Source organism: Bos indicus, chromosome 15, assembly GCF_029378745.1.
Source record: "Bos indicus isolate NIAB-ARS_2022 breed Sahiwal x Tharparkar chromosome 15, NIAB-ARS_B.indTharparkar_mat_pri_1.0, whole genome shotgun sequence".
In the NCBI taxonomy this organism is placed as follows: Eukaryota; Metazoa; Chordata; class Mammalia; order Artiodactyla; family Bovidae; genus Bos; species Bos indicus.
In genome coordinates, this window is record NC_091774.1 from 76,898,903 (window position 1) to 76,918,929 (window position 20,027).

Below are 20,027 nucleotides of genomic sequence, written 5' to 3' on the forward strand. Positions count from 1 at the left end.
TCCGAGTGCCCAAGGTCACCTGGGGTGGAACCCGGAACGAGACCCTCGAGGGAGAGAACTGCTGGTCTCTTGAGGTGTCCGGGAACCGCGCGGGCCGAAGCCCTGGGGCTCGGGGCCTTGCCTACCCCGGAGCGGGAGGGCCTGTTGGGGCGCTCGAGGGATGAGCGCTGGGAGGCTTCAGCACCTCGGAGAGCGCCACCTCTGCGCTGACCTCGGCGGCTCCGCTCCGCCTGCGGGGACCAGCGTTCCTGCCTCCCCCGAGACCGCCCTTCCTGCGGCCGGCCAAGGTCCGACTCGCCCCTCCTCCCCCCCCCCACCCCCCCGCCCCACCACAATGCCCGGGCCCCGGGGCTTGTCACCCCAAACTCTCTGAGCGCGAACATCCGATTAAACCTTAAGACGGATGGTTTCTTTGCTTGAAAAAACAATTCAAGTCCCGCCCCTCCTCCACGGGTTGGGCGGGGGGCTGTGTGCTGGGCGCGGGGAGGTGGAGGGCGTACCGCAGCGGAGGAGGCAGCAGGAGCTGCCAGAAAAGGGGCGGAAACTCAGGCAGGAGCCGGCCCCGTGGTGCTCTTCGTGTGGAGCCCTCTGTGTGAACCCGAGGGCTGCAGCTGGCGGCCTGGGCGAAAGTGAGAAGCAAGCCATCGTCTTTTACCTGAACGATCTGGTATCCCATGATTCCCATAACCAAAGGGTGGGAAAGGCCCTGATGTTCTTGCCCCCACCTCACAGAAGAGGAAACAGCCTTGGTTGGTTCATGTGACAATTAGATGGCTGTCTGCACTGGTTTCCCTTTTCCATGTCCCTCCTAGGGCCCTGGAGAGGGTGGTCCTTCTTTGAGGGTGAAAGCGTGTGTTTGTACACACATGCAGGTTGGGATGAACTGTCAGATGAGGAAACAAGGCCACTGGAGGCCGCAGAAACTAGAAAAGTCTCCTCCAACAACTCCCTTGAATTCCTCCAGAAGCTGTTGGGCAAAGCTGCTCACGTTTTTCCAAAATGCCTATGGTGGGGTAGGTAGGGCCTTGGTGCATCCCCCAATTCCAGATCCCACGTGAACTGTGGAGAGCAGAGCCAGGAACCAGGGGACTTGGTTTAGTCTTTACTCTCTATCTTTGATCCAGCTGGGTGCACAGGCATATTGAAAGTCGCTCAGTCACGTCCGAGTCTTGGTGACCCCATGGACTATTCAGTCCATGGAATTCTCCAGGCCAGGATACTGGAGTGGGTAGCCTTTCCCTCCTTCAGGGGATCTTCCCAACCCAGGGATTGAACCTAGGTCTCCTGCATTGCAGGTGGATTCTTCACCAACTGAGCCATGAGGGAAATCCATCTTGGGTCCACAGAACTGCTGGGAACCTGTTGCCTCATCTCCAGTTGTGATTGCTGAGCTCCGCCCCACTGACCCTGCAGCCTTATCATGATAAGCAAGGGGGCCCATGGAGGCTCTACCTATGCACACAAGGGCTTTCTAAGGAAAGGGGATGGTGTGGGGATAGGAGCTGTTGACAGGGGCCTCCAACAGGTAGGGGCTGGGTTCATGCTTGGCCAGTAAGGACAGAGGCAAGCCTAGGTAGGACTGAATTTAGGTCACTTCATCCACAAGGCCTCTTCATACCCCCTTTCCCCCAAAGTAACAGAGCACATCAGGGTCCCATCTGGGTTCAGACCCTGGCTCCACCAGTGAGCTGTGTGGTCTGGGTGTATCCACCACAGAGAGTTTAAGGTAAGGTCTGAGATGATAAACACTGAATCCTCAGCACACGTTCTACAATCAACAAATTCAGAGCCCCCACTCAGACCATGAAATTCTTCCTCCCTCTGAGGGGAGGACTGGGTGGAGGGCAGGCACTGCAGGGGGCGCCCTTTTCCTTCCATCCCTTAACGTGCAGCTCAAATCTCACCTCACCTCTCGGTCCAGAGCATGCTATAGTAATAATACTTTAAATAAAATTCTAGTGCTCCTCACCATATAATTCTTCACATGGTTTCATATTATTTGCTTTAATCTTGTGGTTCTCTCTCTGCTGGGGCAGAGCAGACTTCTGTATGCCCCACAGTGTCTGGGAGAAAGTTGAACACACAAAAGTTCCTTGAGAAGTACTTGTTGCTGCAAAAAGCCCTGGGGGTGGCTCTGATCTCCACGTCCCCACTGTGAGACAGGGGACAAGAATCCTTCCGCTAATTGGTTTAAAACTCAATGGCCAAGACCCATGGCCACAGCAGACCCCTGGGCCACTGCCCTGACACAAAGCAAAGGGAAACCCAAGCCCCCAGCACATGGCATCTTGGTTGGGGGGGGGGGGGTACCTGTAGGTGAGGCCCAGCTCCCTGCTGGCCACCCCAGACACCCATGACACGTGCTTTTCAGGACTGCAGGGGAGCCAGCTTTTTGGTCAGTGATCTCTTCTCTCCAGACCCATCATCCTGAGTAGGAAGCAACCAAGATGAGTGACCTCCCACCATTCTTACCCACCTGTTACCGTCAAGGGTGCCCCAAACCTCAGCAGGCCCCTGGAAGCAGGCAGTGGCGGGACACAGACGCAGCATGAAGCAGAGGTGGCAGCCCTTACCTGAGTGGCTTCTGCTGAGGCATCACGGGGCTCCCTGCCGAGGACAGCAGCACCGGAGGCAGTGCTCAGAACCGGGGCGGCTCAGCTCCACAGCCCCCACGCCCACCGCTACCCCCTCCCTCCAGCCGCCGTGGAAACAAACAGAGAGGAGACCGGTGAGGGGCATGTCATCATTTTAATGATGTAGATCTTTGGTGTTTCCCTCATTAGCAGTCAGACCATCCCCTCTCCTCCCACCACAATGTTTCTATGATGAGTTACAAACAGAAAAGTAATCACATTTTTCATACTAAAAACAAAATAATCAGAGCCTTGATTTCTCCACTAGAAACTACACGTACAGTTCAAGATTCCACATGCAACACCTTAAATCACAGACCAAGACCTCACATTCTGACCCGGAGTCTCACCCCTCCCCCAGCCTTGGGCTGGCTTTGGCCTAGGCTCAGCTAACACTGACACCCACAGGTGCTGCTCTGAGGGCCTTGGGGTGGTGGGGAAGGAGGAGCTTGGTGGACAAGCCCTGGGGGCTGGCCAGCCTACACCCCCGACTCCTGAGCGAGGACCTGCCCACTGTCCCTTGACTCCATCCTGTCTTGGGCAAGCAGGCTGCCCCCTCCACTCCATGGATGTCCCCCACCGGTGAGTGTGGAAGTCCCTGTGCTCAGGATCTGGGAGCCAGGCCTGACTCCTGACTGTGGTCTCTGTGGGGGAAGATGATCAAGAGGCTGAAGCTCTGGAAGGCTCAGAGACGGAGGTGGTTTCTGGGGGCCGGGCTGCTCCTCCTGCTTGAGGGCTCCTAGTGGCTCTGCCTGCAAGGTGAACAGGGAGAAGTTGCTCCACTGGCCACTGGCCAGGATGGTCGGGCCAAAATCTGGAAGACTGTTCACCCTCCTGGGGGGTCTCTGCCCAGGGCTGAGTCCCTTGAGCCTTGGTTCTAGAAGGGGCGGGGGGTACGTGGCAGGGATACCCACCTCCTCCTCCACTCGCAGTGAGCACGGCAGTCTGTGACTCCCCTGGGCCCCAGATCCTGGAAGGGTCTAGTCCCCGGAGGCAAGCCTGGCCCCTTGCACCGCCTCACTCCCTGCTGCCCCGGATGGACGCCCTCCTGACCCCCACCCTCGCGCTCCTGTTCCCTGATGCAGCCCGCGGCTCTTCTGCGCGCTCAGTTCCCAGTCAGCTGTGAGGTCCGGTTTCTGCTCAGCGGTTCACGGGGAGGCACCAGGGCACGCCTGTCTCTACCTGTCCCGTGGCTCCCCGCTGGGGCCCGCCGCCTCCCCCCTGCCGCTGCCCCCGCCGTCAGGAAGGTGGTTGCTGTTGGTCAGGTCGCAGCGCGGCGGGGTTGGTCCCTCGGTGCTGGGGAGGTGAGCGGGAGGAGGGGCGGGGGAGGAGGAGGGCAGGGCGGGCTCCCGCCCAGGGGTAGCGGGCTGCTCCCAGGAGGCTGTCCGGGGGCTCAAGCCTCGCTCTGTCAGCTGCCCGGCTTCCGGGAGCAGTTCCCGAGAGGTGGAGGGCTGCGGCGAGGGGGCGTGCGCGGCCCCCGGCTCCGTGCCCGTCTGGGAGCTGCGGTGAATGCGGTGGCTGACAATGATATTGTTTCCGAAGCCGCCCATGGAGGCCATGGTGGTGCTCTGCTCCCGCTGTACCACGGCCGTCATGCCCCCTTCAGCCATCAGCCGCTGGATCCTGCTGAGCGCGTCTTCCCCGCTGGCCCCGTAGTCCGAGCCCTCCCCTGGAAGGTAAAAGGCAGAAGGGAGGGAATCAGCTGCTGGCCTGGGCCTCTGAGTCAGGCAGGCCAGTGCTAGGAGGAGCGGGCGGATTCTAGCTACAGGCAGAAACAGGGCAGTGGCCAGCCCCTGGGTTCAGGAATCAACCAAGTGGATTTCAAGGATTAAGGCTCTCTGCTTCCAATGCAGCAGGGGTACGGGTTCCATCCCCGGTCTGGGAACGAAGATCCCACATGCTGCACAGTGCAGTCAAAAGGGAAAAAAAAAAAAATCAAGCCAGGGACTTGGAAGCCAGATAAGAGCCCCAAACAATCCTAATTTACACTTCAGCCTAGGGGGCTGATACTGCTCAGCAGGTTAAGAGTGGGCCTGGACCTGAAGCTGGGAGTCTGCCTTTAACCCCTTGGACACCAGAGGTAGGCTGGTCTTGCATCCCATGGAGGCGGCCCAGAGAACTGGTGGTGTCTGCCCCTCCCTGTCGCACACAGCCTAGTAGACCTGGGCCTGGGAAAGGGTCCACGCCCGGTGTTCAGAAAGCGAGGGCACTGCACAGGGTGTGGCTAGGAGACAAACGCTCTGCTCCGGACCTTTTCAGAGCTGGGTTCTCTCTCTTCATCGTTCTGTTTATGTCACTTTCTAAAAGCACACGAGGAAGATGATTTTCAAGGGTTCCTTCAAAGACATTCTGTCTCCTCTTATTGTCCCACGTTATTCCCCTCGTACTCTTCTTGCGGGGCTGGATATCTGATACCCTCATGTTTCCCTGGAGGCAGCCACTGCCTCGGCCTGACGTTTCAGTCTGCACCTTGAGGGACACAGAAGGTCCTGCTCTTTCCCCAAGGGCCTGAGCATCTCCTTGTAGGGGGCAGAGGACACTGGCTAAGATCTCGGTCCTGCCATTCACTTAGCTGTGTGACCGTGGATAAACCCCTCGCCACCCACATTCCTCAGTTTTCTGACTTGCAAAAGAGGGATGGAAACATCCAGCCTGCACAGTGCCAGGTGGAGGGAATGAGATGATGCCCGATAAGCACCTGGCCCACAGCGGGTGCCCCGTGGTGGCTGTCGTCAGGAACCCGGGCTCTGCAGGAAGAGCCCTACCCGAGGGCCTTTCTCTAGCTTGGGCTGCTCGCTTGTGCTCAGCCCTCACTGGGCTGTTAAGTGGTCTAAGCCCGTGGGCAGCTATGATCAAGGCTCTCAGACTGCCAGGGCCGCTCCACCAAACTATGGACAGGCTTGTGTCCTTTGGCGATCTGATGGCCACCTGGGGACTCTGCAGTTTGGGCGGCTCTGATGGTGAGTTTTGAACTTTTGGCGCTATCTGTTGTCAGTTGCTATCTCTGCAAGACTTTCTCTGCTGCCGCACCGTCCAGCGCCTTGTCCCTGCTTGCCTGGTCAGAGCTGGGCGTCCAGGCACCGTCTGGCAACCCAGCTGTGCCGACGTCCCAGTAGGCCCCTCCGTCCTCGGTTGTGCGTGGAGGCGTGTGCTGGTGCTCCATCCTCGGGGAGACAGCACTCCCCAGCGCCAAGCAGGGGCTCCGCCGAAGCTTTTGCTTTTCTCCAGATTTTCTGGTAAATTCTACCCTCCCACCTCCAACCCCTCAAGACAGCTGCCTTTAGGCGCTTCCCCCTTAGGCAGCTCATGGGAAAAGCCGTCCAGCGGCGGGTAAGGAGTGGGAGGAAAGGGCACCCAGGGCCTCACTGCCAGCAAAGCGTCTACTCTGTGAGCCGAAAGGGCTGCAGGGGGAGGGCCCGGGGGACCCCTGCGCTCACTGCCACCCCTACGGTTTTCCAAGCGCTCCATGTACTGAGGCTCCCCAGCCTGGTCAGGGGTGTGCAGCGGGCTGGCCCACGGCCTGCTGGCATTGGGGCTCCCTGGCTGGGCGCCGTGCCCACTGAACACTGCTCTTTTCCCGTACCTCACTCTGGGGGCCGGGCAGGGCTGCTTGGGACCCTCAGGGAGCTGTCACAGTTAGGCCCCAGCACAGCTGTGGGCACCTGACTCTGGGCCCTTCTGTCTGTTCCCGCTGCACCGGTACCTGCGGTCCCAGCCGCCTGTCACTGCAGCTGCGACTGTTTGTCCGAACGGGTCTGTGGGCTTCTCTCCCCTTCCACCCAGCCTCCAGGCAGCTACTACTGCTGTCCTAATTCTGCTTGGAGCCACTGGGTTCTGGCCAAGTCCATACTCTTCAAAACACAGCAATCCCGAGTCCTCAAAGTGGTGAGGACGCTCACTGTCATGCTCACGGGCCTTCCGGTGGGGTCCCAGCTCTTTCCCTGACCACCCCTCTTCCCCCACCCCCAGACTCAGCACCACCATGGGTGTGCAGACCCCTGCCCACACACACCGTGGAGGTCCTCCCCGTTACACACTGGCCTGCTGCTCAGTGGCCCAAGGCCACTTGTTCTCAAGGGCAACCCCCGCCCCTGCCCCGGGTCCTGCTGAGCATGGCTGCCTCTGCTCTGAGCCCCGCAGGGCCCGCACCTCTCCACAACAGAGTCTCTCCCTTCTCGGCTCCGGGTCCCTGATGGCCTCAGACTGCGTTCTGATCCCCTTTGGGCTCGCACTTGAAGTCTACCTGTTAAATGACTGTGTGGGTGACTCCAGGGCTCCCAGACAACCTACAGGCATTCCAGCCTTCAGGGAACCTCCAAAACTGGCCACGTGTTGCCCCTGCTCTGCGGGCGCACTTACACGTCTGTCTCCTTTCTGGACTTCAGGTGTGAGAGAAGAGGCGTGGCTTCATCTCTGAATCTGATTCCCTCTGGATTCCTGGTGCCTAATTCAACACTAGTACTAAAAGTACTCAATAATTAAGATTGGATAGAAGTGTTTAAAACATACACACTAACGGTTTCCTCAGGGCTGGGTGCAGGGAGCTTCAGCCAGAGCTGTGAGCTGGGCCTCCCGCTTGGGAGCTCTGAGCCAAGGCTGACAGCCACGGTGGGCCGCCAGCACGTTCCTCCAGAGGAGAACACCCTGGGGCCTGCGGGGTGGCAGCTGCGGTCAGGGATCCAGGCTAGCTCCGGAAGCCGGGCGGCCACAGGACTTAGGTTTGCTGTCACCTTCCCTGCAGCAGAAGCATTTCTTTTTGTCTTTGAAAAATGGGAGACTGATTTTGTGTTGACAGAAGATCGTTTCCTTGGCAAGGTATATTCTGGATGCAGAGGCCAGGGTGGCGTCAGGAACTCCCCGTGGTGGCCGGTTCTGGGGCTTCCCCGCCCGGAAGAGGAGGGCCAGGCTGTGTCAGGGCAGGAGCTGCCCGTCCTGGCCTCTGGGGCACCCTGTCCCTCACCCTCACGGTTGCCTTCCCTGATCCACGGACCAGGGTCCTACAGCCATACTATCGTCTTCCCCAGACAACAGAAAGGTCCAGACAACCTTTCCCAGTGGTCAGAGGCAGAGCCGTGGGCTCCCCGAACAGTGCGGCACAGCCAAGCTGGGGGACAGGGCCCCGCCCCGGCTCATTTCATTTGTTCCACACTTGCGGAGGGCCCACTGCATGCCAGGCAGGCACGGTGGCAGTGCTAGGAGCAAGCACAGAGCCCAGGGATGCCTCCCCTAGCTTTTGGAGTGACAGGGCAGGGAAGCTTTAAAGCTGGACCAGCAAAAAAAGTCAACACCTGCCAACTCCCCCCCATGGAGGGCTCCTCCGGGAAGTCCTAGACAGAACTGCATGGATTTTAATAAAATTCCTATCCAACATGAAGATGAGGAGTAGCTAAGAACCCTTCAGTGCTAGCCAATGGGAAAGGGCTCAGCGAGGGGCCACAGAATGGCAACTGCTGCAAGTGGAGTCAGCTGCCCACCCTAAGGTGCCTGGGCCCCTGGCATGTGGAGGCGTGCACGGGATATCCCCACGGGGCCCAGAAGAAGCGTTAACCAGCTTGATGAGCGGTTTCTTCCACGTGCTTCTGCAGACGTGGCCACTAGTTTGCTGACTGGGGGTGGGGGTGGGGGGGAGAGGAGGGGAGGGGAGATGTGTGTGTGTGTGTGAGTGTGAGAGAGAGAGAGAAAGCTGCTGTGCTTGCCTGTTAGATGGAAAAAGCAGACCAGGGAGGAAGTCTGAGCCCGAGGAGACTCCTGACTCCTGCTTCCCCTACCAGAGAGGCAGCAGCGGATGGCAGTCAGGGATGAAGCACCCCAGGACAAGGCTCCTGGCCCCAGCAGAGAAGATGCATCTGCTCCCCTTTTTTCTAGGCATGGGTTTCTGCAAGGGACTATGACATTGTCCCTTTCAGAGCCAGAGGTCCAGAGGTCCAGAGCTCCAGGCAAAGGTCGCTAGGCCACAGAGATGCAGTGAGCTATCTGAGCTACTCGGCCACAGCTCCCCTCCCGACTGCCCCTCTGAAGGGCTTGCCCTCCACCAACCGCTCTGCTTTGCGGGGAGGACACTGGAACAGAATGAAGTTCTGGCTTCTGAAACTGGAAAAGAGACTCTCTTGCCTCCTGCCAGCCCATCCTCCCCACCCTCAAACATGAAGAAAGGCACTCACAATCATAATTGACTAGAGGTCAGAGAAAAGCTGATGGGATTGAGGAAATAATCAAGGCGTTCTTGGCAGGTGCAAACACAGGAGGATGCCCCTCTTCTCTGCTGCTCTTGACCTTCGGGGCGAAGGCCTCCCTCCCGAACCAGCTCCCTATAACCCGCCCTCGCCACGCGTGCAGCCTCAGTTCTCAGCGCGCTGACCGGCCACAGACAAGAGCCCGCAGCGGTCCTTGGTGCAGACTAGTGGTTTTGAGCTTGGCGCCCTTGCAGCTGCCGCCCCTCCGTGAGCAGTGCCTGTTCTCCTCTGCACCCCACTTTGCCTGGTGTTTTCTCCTCATCCTGGAAGGTCGCCTCCTCCAGGAGTCCTCCCCGAGCCCCACAGCCAGGTTGTGGCTCCCCCTCCTCTGCAGCACAGAGGTTCTAACCACGAGAAGTCACTACCTGCTGGGTGCCTGCCTCTGCTCTAGACTGCAGCTCCTCAGGGAAGCACCAAGGCCTGTCTGTCTCGGCACCTGCAGCAGCTGACGCCGGGAGGACAGGAAGGGGCCACGCGATCGTGGCACAGGGGCCACCCAGACCAGGACTCTGTCTGGGGCTGGCGGGAGGCACTCACGCGCTCTCCTCCTCGGAGAGGCTCGGGCCGCTCTGCCCACACCGGGGGTTTCTACCCAGCAGATGGAGGAAGCGGCCGGGGCACAGACCGAAAGGGGGTGTGGCTGTAAGACGTGGCAGCTCGCGGCAGCCACGGGACAGTGCCCAGGGCAGGGCTGCAGCATACAGGCTATGCCCTGAGGGCACACAGGCAGATCTGCTCCTCTGCCTGAAGTACACCTGTCTTCTCCTGGTCTCTCCTGAGCAGGTGGCTTACCACAGACCTAGAGAAGACGGGGCTGTCTGGAGGCTGCCGCATCTGGAGCTGGGAGCAGCCAGGGGCTGGGGCAGGGGGCAAAGAGAGTGACCAGGTGAGAACAGCCTATTTAACAGAGCTGCCAACACACTCCGAAGGGGGCCCGAGCGCTGAGCGCTACGCAGGGAGGTGCTAATTGGTTCTTAGCAGTGTGAGGCCAGCACAGAGTCACGGCCCAGCCACGCCTGCCATAGGTGAGAGGAAGGGGCTGATGGTGAGCCAGGTTGCAGCCCCAATGGCTGTGAAGGATGCGTGTGTGTAAGGGCCTCCCGACTTGGCTGGCCTGGAGAGGGGAGACACCTACCCTGGGTGGGGAGGGTGGGGGGTTGCCCTGGCAGCTGTCTGGCATGTGAGCTTGCAGCAGGGTGTCCCTCTTGCCTTTTCTGACCAGGTGACTCTCTGAGCCCTCCAAGTTTTAGAGGATAAGGAGATTAGGGTCCCTGGTGGGGGCTGGCCCAAGCTCTAAGAGTGGCCGGGAGGCTGCAATTGGTGGCCCAGATCAGGGAAGTGATACTTCTGCCCAAGGAGGTGCCATGGGAGGGGTGCCTGCCCTGGTGGCTGTGGTGCGCTCCCAGCCCCATCGGTCCGCATGGGGCAGGAGCCTCAGGGAGTGGCGAGAATGGTCCTCACCACCAGCCTCCCTCCTCCCTGGCTCATTCCCCCTCTAGTATTACACGGCTCCTACCTTCACCAGGACCTGAAGCCGCCACCCCCGGCTCCTGTATCTCCCGCTCCGTCTGGGTCTCCGCATTTTGCAGCTGCAGGGCCAGAGTTTGGGTGCCCTGAGACGTTACCGATGTGGTGGGATTCCGGGGCTGCAGGCCGATGGCATTCATCAGGCCCATGTCTCTGTCTGTCCTCCACGTGGCTCTGCTGGTTCTAGCGACAGAAAGGCGGATGGAAGTCAGGCAGGGCTGGGGACAGCGGCCCCACAGAGCCCTGCCTGCTCTGCGCCCGAGCTCGGCACAGCCCGGACCAGGGCCTGCAGGCTGAGGCCCACTCCCACAGTGGCCTCCTGCTGCCAGTTAACTTGTACATGTCCTTCTCCTTCAGTTCAGTCCATGTCCTGGGATAGTGAAAAGGAGGTGGGAGAACCATCCATCTTTTGCAAAGACAGCTGGTCCAGTCACTCAAACCGTGAGGGCCTTTCTGGGGGTACAGAGATGGCTGATCTTAAAAGACACTTACTCAACATTCAGAGAGCCACCAGCTGAGTGGCTAGAAGCCATGGGTCCAAGGGTGAGCAGCCAGAAGTGGCCCTCTCTCTTTAGCTTTTCCTTCCTTCTAACTACACGCTGACAAGATTCCAGTTTAAATTCTTGGAACTTCCACTACATAGGACTCAATAGGACTCCTACTGAGGCTATAAAGGATCTTCCTTTACGGCCTTCTGAAAACAGACCCTAAGAAGCAGGGCGCACCAGCTGCCGATGCGTGAGGCCCAGGCCCGAAGCTAACCTCCCCTTCCTTGGGCATTTCCTGGGCATGGACCCTCAGCACAGCAAGGGGTGGCAGCGGAGGGAGCCCATGATGTTGTTCAGGACGGGCACCAACCCCTCCTGTCTGGAGCTGTTTCTGGGGACTGTGCCCGGCACTTCCTCGAGGGAGCAGTGACTGCTCTGGCTTTATCGCTGACCCAGAGCTTTGTTTTCTCAGGATGATTCTGTCTCCATTAATGAATTAAATGATGGGAGGACCAGCACCAGGTTCCTACTAAGTGGCCCCTGGGGAGGGTTTGTCCCTGGGCTGCAGCTCTGGGCAGCTTGGTCCCCGAGGCCTGGGTCACGAGGGAGGCTGCCCGTGAGCAATCTCCTAGTGAGGACATCCCTCTCCAGACCTCTCTCTTCACTGAGGCTCCCCCTAGACACCACAGCCAGGACTGAGGGGCTGGATGGGGTCCTAGCTGGTCTTCAGTCAAGACTCAGAGGGCAGAGGTTCTATTCTGTTTCTTAGCCATGAAACACTTTTCTTGAACGAAACCTTGTACCAAAGCTCAAAGTGTGAAGCCGAGCAAAAGGGAGCTGATCTTGTTGAGAAGGGATACCCATGGAGCCCCCAGGCCAGGTCCGAGGGCACCGCTCTGGACCCCACTGGAGCGGGAGGGACGGCGGGCCGCCTCCTTCACAAACTCACCCAGGCCTCTCGCTGCTTCGGCTGCTGGAGTGAACAGTGAAGACCGTCTCGTTCAGCTGGTCCCAGTAGTACTCAACACCAGAGTTTGAGGCCCTGGAAATCATTTGGGAGGAGACAGAGTGGAAGGCGTTAGAGAATGGCCAGAACCCCTTGCTCCCTTTCCTTCCTTCCTCTCTCCTGGGACTGGGCTGAGGCTGTCCCAGTGGAAGAGACGGTCCATGAGGATGCTCAGTGCAGAACAGCCCGATGTTATCTCCAACAGCCCCGACGCCTGGAGTGGCGCCTTTAGCCTCTTCCATCGCCCAGAGCCTAACTGGCTCCTCTTGGGGGCTGAGAGAAGCAAAAACATAGACACACCAGTCACAGGCCGTGAGTTCTGCATACTCTTCAGCCGTACGAGGCGGGGGCTAAGATGGCCTTGGAGACGCCAAGTGCCACAGCCTGCCCTGTCTGAAGGGCATGTGAGGAGACAGCGAGAAAAGAGAAGGTGGTCGTCTACCAGCCAGGAAAGGAGTCCTCACCAGACTGCCCTGTCTGAAGGGCGCGCTCAGTGCTCAGGACATGAGTGGAGGCTCTCACCACTAGGTCTTCCCTACAGCCATGGGGCCAGGAGAAAGGCAAATGAGGGCAAGCTGATGTTCTTATTTTGCCTGGAGCTCAGAAGGCTAACAGGAAAAAGCTCCCACTGAGCCAGAGAGGCCCACATCTCGTTCTATTCTGGCCCGAGAGCCTCCTTTGCCAGGTAGAGGCTGGAAAAGCAATGAGAAGAGCTGAAGATGACCTGGGAGGGCTCACAAGATTCTCCAGGGGCTGGGGTGAGGAGAGGAACTCCAGCGGTGATAGGCTGGGCGGCTGATGGCAGAGAAAGGAGTTTCTGTCCATCGAGTTCTCCTGGCTGCTGGCCTGGCCCTAGCTCCTTCTTTCCCTGCAGTGGAGTGTCGGGCAGTTTATCACACTCTCACCCAGGCACAACTGCCAGGAGGGAAGAGGGGGCCTCTTATTTTTCTAGACTGACGTGCCTCCTCAGGCAGCAAGCCTGGCTGCCAGCGGTGGGTGCCAAGACACAAGACGCCTTTAATTTTAAAGATTCCCCACTGAAAAAGATGCTACCTACACCAGTCACAGGGCTCAGGGCGGGGTGGGGTGGGGTGGTGGTGAAACGAGAGGGTAAAGAGTTGGGAAAGAGGTGTTTTTGAGCCCTGTGATTAGCACTCCGTGTCCGTGAAGAGACTCTAAGAGACAAAACGGGCAGCTCTGCTCCGCAGAGGGCCAGGGCGCGCACAGTGGCCTGGAGAAGCTCTGCTACAGACGGAGCTCCCTCAAATTCACATGCTGAAACCCCACCCCTGAGAGACAGGGTCTTTAAAAGGTAATTAAGGTTAATAAATGAGGTCATAAGACTGGGACCTTAATCCAGAAGGACTCTGGCCTTATAAAGGAGAGAGAAAGACCTTACTCTCTTTCTCCATCATGTGAGGACACAGCGAGAAGAGAGAAGGTGGTCATCTACCAGCCAGGAAAGGAGTCCTCACCAGAGCTCAACCGTGGCGGCACCTGATCTCAGACTCCCAGCTTCCAGAACGGCAGGTGATTAAGTCACCCTGTCTGTGGTATTCTGTTATGGCAACTCGAACTAAGAAAAACTCCAACGAAAGCCTAGAGGCTTAGGTCACCATCCTAAATGATAACAACACAACTTCTTCAATAAAGAGCTAACAAACGGAAGTCAGAGGGTCGTGAGGATCAGCCAGGAAAAGATGAGTTGTTGGGGGTGATGCAGGGGTATTCCTTTCTAAATGTGAGGATTAGCTAGAATAGGCACCTGATGGGGCCTGCATGGTGACAACTGCATGTCAGGAGGCCACGCCACCTCAGGTGAGAGGGAGCAGGGCCCAACCCATCACCAGAGGGTCACTAAGGTTCTGGGGATGAGGCGTCACCTGTGGGAAAGAGCTGCAGCCACAAAAGGGCTCGTCCTCTTCCTGCTCTGGACTAATCTCACCCCCACCCCCACCCCTCCCACCTGCCAGCCCCCAGCTCCACTAAGAGGGCTGGTCTGCTGTGATCTTCAGACATGCCGTCTAAAAGAACATCAGTGAAGAATTAAAGTTCAAGGTAATGATACCTGGGGCTCCCCTGGTGGCTCAGTGGTAAAGAACCTGCCTGCTAATGCAGGAGACATGGGTTCGATCCCTGGGTTGGGAAGATCCCCTGGAGAAGGAAATGGCAACCTGCTCCAGTAATCTTGCCTGGAGAATCCCACGACAGAGGAGTCTAGTGGGCTACAGTCCACGGGGTGGCAGAGTCAGACATGACTGAGTGACTAAAACGAAAACAACGATGACACCTGCAGGTGCCTCTTGCAGCAGCCCGGAGGCCACGACCGCGGCCAGCGCCCGGAGCCCGGACACCTCAACCCGAGTGCCGGCCGCTCCCACAGACACGCAGGGGGCGGCGGGCCACGTTTTCTGGGCCTCAGGCAGCAGCTGTTTCTCCTCGAGGCTGCAGGGAGTTGAGTCACCAAATCCTCAGAGACTTTTGTGAGGGCTGTCTGAGAACTACAGGGCGGTGGGGGGCAAGGGTGAGAGAGAGGACCTGATGGGAGGGAAGAGGCAAACGGCCAGAAGTCAAAAGCAGAGGTCCCTCGGAAAACGAAGCCACCACTACAGTCTCTAAGGAGCTGATCCGGGCTGCATGAGGTGCTATGTGAAGCCAGCTGCCGTGGAGCCTGATTTACAAACTTGTCAAGATTTATTGACAAGTGGCGATACCATGTGGGTCCCCGCCAGATCCTTCCTCTCTAATTCATCTGAACCGCCTGCTACACCGGGCTGGTGAGTGACAACAAACTGTTCACACCGAGCCCACACCAAACCACATCCTAGGTGACCAGGCCCCTCCCTTCCTGTCTTGGAGAAAAGGCGACCTGAAGGCACTCCCTGAGTGGCGACTGCCAGCAGAACACTGACCCAGAGCCCCTCAGACACTTCCGTCCAGCAGCCTGCGTCCTCAGAGCCCCTCAGACACTTCCCGTCCGGCAGCCTGCGTCCTCAGAGCCCCTCAGACACTTCCCGTCCGGCAGCCTGCGTCCTCAGAGCCCCTCAGACACTTCCCGTCCGGCAGCCGGTGTCCTCAGCCCCGAGCTGCAAACTCTGGCCGTTCATGGAGGCTGTCAACTGCCAAACAGACCAGGGGCCACAGGGACGATCGCCGTGCTGCTCCCAATCCCCTCTGCTCCTCACCAAGAAGCCCAGCGCGAGCTGTCATTTGTTCTACCTTCTGGGGTCAGACCAGCTTGACTATGACAAGCTCGTGTGTTTGGCCGAAAGGCCAGGCACCGGACCAGGGAACAGAGTTGGAGATAACCCTCTCTGGCCATGGAAATGCCATTCAGTGCTCAATGTCACTTATTTCCGTCTCTAAGCTGAGGAACAGCGCCAACCTTCTCCTCTCTCCTTGGTCCTCAGGGACGATGAGTGAGTCACCAATGTCTGCTCTAGGTCCTTCCTGGAAGCTAGACAAAGAGGGATGGAGAAGAGTGGGAAGGCCAGTCAGGGCCAGGCGTGTCAAACAGACTTCTGTTCAGCACCTGGCTGCCTCTGTGAGCAGTGCTTCTGGGCCTGGCTCAACGACCCCTCACGCCGCTCTCACACAGGGCTCTGGCTCCGAACATCCCAACTTCTAGGGTATAATTCCCTTTGAGGACATTCTTCTTTCATCTATCAGTGGAGGCCTGGAAAGCTCCACACAGCTTTCTCCTAGAAGGTCTTTTTTTGGAGGGAAGAAGAGGGGGCGCAGTTGTGCCATGTCGGGATCTCAGTTCCCTGAGCAGGGACTGAACACGGGCCCTCGGCAGTGGAAGAGCTGAGTCCTAACCACCGGAACACCAGGGGATTCCCCCCGGCCTCCTTTTCTCCTGACGTGAGTCTCTGAATTCTGCCTTCTGAGCAGACTCTGACACGCAGTGGTCTTCCCAGACGCACATCCCCACCCCCCATCTGTAGGGCTGACCTCTGAAGCCGGAAGTGAGCAAGCAGCACCTCACACCAATCTGGCACTTCACACCCACTGCGGTCATTGGTGGGGGTGTCGGCTGGGCTGGTGATCAGCTAGAGGCACAGGAGTGGCTTGGGAGAAGTGGGGGGTGAAGCAAAGGAGAAAGGAGCCCCTCACTGCTAGGAAGGGGGGAGGGGGGCGGGCAGCCGGGCTATCGGCCACTGAAAGGGCTCTAGGCTGAAGGACAGTGGCTCGTCTCCTCACCTGTCCTGGAGAGACGGAGCGTTTCCTGAGGCTTTTTTCGCCTACTGTCAAGTGGGTTTTTAAAACCCATCAAGAGAAGCCCAAGAAGCTTGTTACCTCTGTCTTTGTGCTTGGAGAGCGTGTCAAGGCTAAGACAATGGAGGAGAAACCAGGAACAGGACTGAAAGCACAGAGCGTGGTGCAGCTGCCTGAGCCTGAGACAAAGGCAGACGACCACCTGGTGTGGAGCGAGGGCGGTCACCGTGGCCCAGCTGGCCGGCTGGCTGGTGTGCCCCTAGGAACAGGGGTGCCAGGGAGCTGTGTCACGCGGGCCCGGCAGCAGCTGACAACGCTGGGCCTCTACTTTCCTATTTGTTCTCCTCATCCTGGGCCGGAGACCACTCAGAGTGCGTTCAAAAGATGTGCGTTCCCTGGCGGTCCAGTGGCTAAGACTCCTGCTCCCAATGCAGGGGGCTGCGGTTCGATCCCTGGTCAGGGACTAGATCCCACATACCACAACTAGAGATCTCGTGTGCCACAACAAAGGGCTGGTGGACCCAAATAAATAAAATATTAAAAAAAAAAGAAAGACGTCCATGGCCTCACTCAGCCTCGCTCATTTCCCGCTGCCTCAGTCACCTGACCACTTAAACGCCTCCAGGTGACCTGGGGCTGCTTTCTTCACCCGAGGTCTTCGGAGAGTTACAGAGTTGCAAGTGGTGTATTTTTTCTGTGGAAGAGAGTATGTTGCTTTTGTTGGAATTCTATAGCAGTTTTTGATTGAAAAAAACGTTAAGAATCAGCTACAGGAAAGAGTTCTGGATGGCAAACTTAGGAAGCCTCATTCTGCCACTGATCCGCCGGGAGACCCGTGGTGGGTCTTCACTTCCTTACCTGAATATTGTTCACGGTACTTCCTGCCTGGAGTACAGAAATGAAGGTGACGGAGACCTGGAGAGCCTTTGGACAACCTGGGACAAAGTCTTGCCCATCTTGATTTACCCTGAAATATCAGCCCTAAGGTATGGGGCGTTAACCCACATGACCCAAGACATCAGGAGCAAAGAACACCACCAAAAAGGCAGGCTTAACTCGCTCGGAGTCCAGCACAACTAGGTCTGGGATGGGGCGCTGCTCATTGTGTCAAACATTAACTGCTCTCCTGCCACGGAGGAGACTTGATTTGCTGGTAGGGAAGAGAGCTTCCCAGGCTCCCCTGGTGGCTCAGTGGTGAAAAATCCGCCTACAATACAGGAGACACGGGTTCAACCCCTGAGTTGGGAAGATCTCCTGGAGGAGAAAATGGCGACCCACTCCAGTATTCTTGACGAGAGAATCCCGTGGACAGAGGAGCCTGGCGAGCTACAGTCCATGGGGTCGCAGAGAGTCGGACTGAGAGACTAAAGAGCAACAAACCACAAGAGAGCTCCCCAGGCAGCCCAAGATGGCTCCCGCCTGCGGAGACGCTGGATGCTGAAGACGACATATGGGGAGAAAAGAGGGGCCAAAGCCAGCTTTGCGTCTGGCTGAGGAGTCTGTGACTCACACCGAGCGTGTAGGCTGGGGTTTAAGATGTAAAAGCCTCGGTGGGGCCAGGACAAACCGGGAGTAGAGAGCCTGCCTCTGCTAAGAGCAGACCACTGTTGCAAGAGAGGCTGGGAGCCTTGGTGGGGCAAGGTGAGCAGCCGGAGCCAGAGATAAGACTGCAGCGCTGAGAAGGACGCCCTGCGGGAGGAGGGGCGCAAGGCCCGCAACCACGGGGCTGCTGAGGGGGGCCGCAACCCGGGGCTCTTGTCCAGTCTCGGGAGAGGCGCCTGGGAGAGTCCTCTCGTGAAGGACTAACAAAGGAGGAGGCATCAGACCACCAGCGCCATGAGCTCTGGGGAACGGCGGCAAGAAGGGTAAAATCGTCCAGGGCAGACAGATCCAGGACTACGGACAGGCTGGGGGAGGGCAGAAATGGACAGATCCAGTGCCTGAATTAACAGCGGCACAGTCGTGAAGACGAAGGCTGTGTTCTGCAAGGGCACCAGGAGCTGGTGAAAGGGCAGGCTCCACAGTCCTGGAGTCCAGGAGAGTGTGGCTGGCAGAACCAAGCAGCCCCCGGCGCCTGGAGCAGCCTGACTAGGTCCGGCTGAGCCGGCCGCCTCCCCGTGGAAGGGGCTCTGAAAATTCTAGGTGGGATCAAAGAGCTGTCGTCAGAAGCAGACGTTCTTTCTCCTGGGCCACTGACCTAGCTCGGCTGACCAGGGCTCAGCCACCTGTCCCTTGCTGGTCCACCAGAAGTGACTCAAACACACATTTTGGGAAGAATCACCAAGGGCCCAATCGAAAGGCAACGTGGACACACCCAACGACCAGAGACCCTAGCAGACCAGCCAGGCCACGCCTGCTCTGCACTCTGCAGCTCCCCTCGGACGAGGCTCCGCGCCCAATGCGAGGGCCTGGAGGCAGATGTGACACTTAATCGGCTGGACCCCTGCACTGGTCCACGCAGCCCTCAGCCTGGTCTGCACTGAAGTACAGAGTTCGAGTCTCCCCACCTGGCTGGCTCTGGAAGTGGATGACACACCTGGAGGACCCCCCAGGGCTCTGAATGACAGGAGGCCTGAACCGACCTCTCTGCCCCAAAACACCAGAGGAGAGGGAAGGAGGCGTCATAAGGATGTAGGGCAGCAATGCTCTGGTTCCCCGCCGCCCCCCCACCCTCTCCTTCAATCAAGACCAGTGAATTATCATTTTCATTTTAAACTGAGCTTTTCAATCTGCCTTCAGTGTTATGAGATGGAGGCCCAAGCAGAAAGGAAAACAGGCAGAACACAGATAGAGCCAGGCTGTCAGAGATCAGTGGCTTGGCAAATTAGGGCTTTAACGCTATACTCTTGGTTTTCTTTCTTAAGTTAGGGTCTGTGGCATTTACACAAACCCAAGACCACCTGCTGAATTTTTCAAAAAGGGTTTAGAAAAGAACTGTTGATATCTATGCTTCTGCCTGCAGGGAAACTTGACTATCACTAGGAAACCAGAGAACAAGGGAAAACAAAGAAAAAAACAATACTGCCTTAGATTTAAGAGCACTTGGTAACTACACCAATCTTTTGAAGATTTCTGGAATGGAGAGCTACCATTCCCGAGGTAGAAAGGACACTTTAAGGAGTGATGCCAAGAACGAGGCAGGCTCTAGCAAGGTTTGGATTTCCCCTCTGGAAGACCGCACCTCACCAGCCAGACCTACAGGTGAACGCTGCTGACCCCAGTCCTCCGCCGGGACGCCCCCCTGCACACCTCCCCCAGACACCCCCTGCACGCCCTCCCCCCGGCCCCCTCCAGCCACTCACTCCGGTCGGCAGATCACCAGGTCTCCTTTGTTGGTGCCGTAGGCCAGGCCAAGCCCTGGCTCGGGCAGCCACCGGGCAGAATTGATGCTGACATGTCTCCGCTGGTCAGCAGGCATGGGGTAAAGGACGTTGAAAACTCTCTGGGTGGGGGAGAAAGAGGGAAGAAAAGAGAATGGGAGGAGAAACAGTCTGTTACCAAGAATAACAAAATCCAGGGGGAAACCAAGTCCCTCGTATGGCCTGAAGCAAGTTAACCACAGGGAAGAAAGGAAATGGTTAGACTGGGAATGTATCTGAGAGCCTGGGGACGCACAGGGGAGGGCGGGACCCTCTTACCTGAGGTGAGGGCTAAGGACTGGTCAGGAAATCACAGGGCACATGTGGACTTCTCTGCGTGAAGCTTCGCTGTGCTCACCTCACAGCCTCTAACGTATCTCACTTCATCGCTTTCACTTAAGCCCCTGGAGAGCCCCATGCAGAGCCCAGCACAGCAGGAAGCATTGCCCCGAACTTTCCTCTGACCAGACAAACCAGGGAGAGCCAAGCTCCCCTGGTAGCCCCGTTACCACGGAAACCACAGCACTCTCACAGCAGTGGGGAACTGAAGGTGATGGGGGGGC

General features: G+C 58.0%; 1 protein-coding gene across 10 annotated transcripts in view; it reads right to left on the reverse strand.

Annotated features, from left to right (window-relative positions):
* Window positions 1–2,729: 2,729 nt before the first annotated feature.
* AMBRA1 (autophagy and beclin 1 regulator 1) overlaps window positions 2,730–20,027 on the reverse strand; it is a 172,747-nt gene continuing 155,449 nt past the window's right edge. For all 10 annotated transcript variants that reach the window (XM_019975040.2, XM_019975039.2, XM_070767645.1 and 7 more), the window contains 4 exons: window positions 19,408–19,547; window positions 11,831–11,923; window positions 10,383–10,576; window positions 2,730–4,302 (listed from right to left, as the gene is read on the reverse strand). In XM_019975040.2, coding sequence (XP_019830599.2) covers window positions 3,812–4,302; window positions 10,383–10,576; window positions 11,831–11,923; window positions 19,408–19,547 — 918 coding nt within the window. In that variant the 3' untranslated portion in view covers window positions 2,730–3,811. The remainder of the gene's footprint in view (window positions 4,303–10,382; window positions 10,577–11,830; window positions 11,924–19,407; window positions 19,548–20,027) is intronic.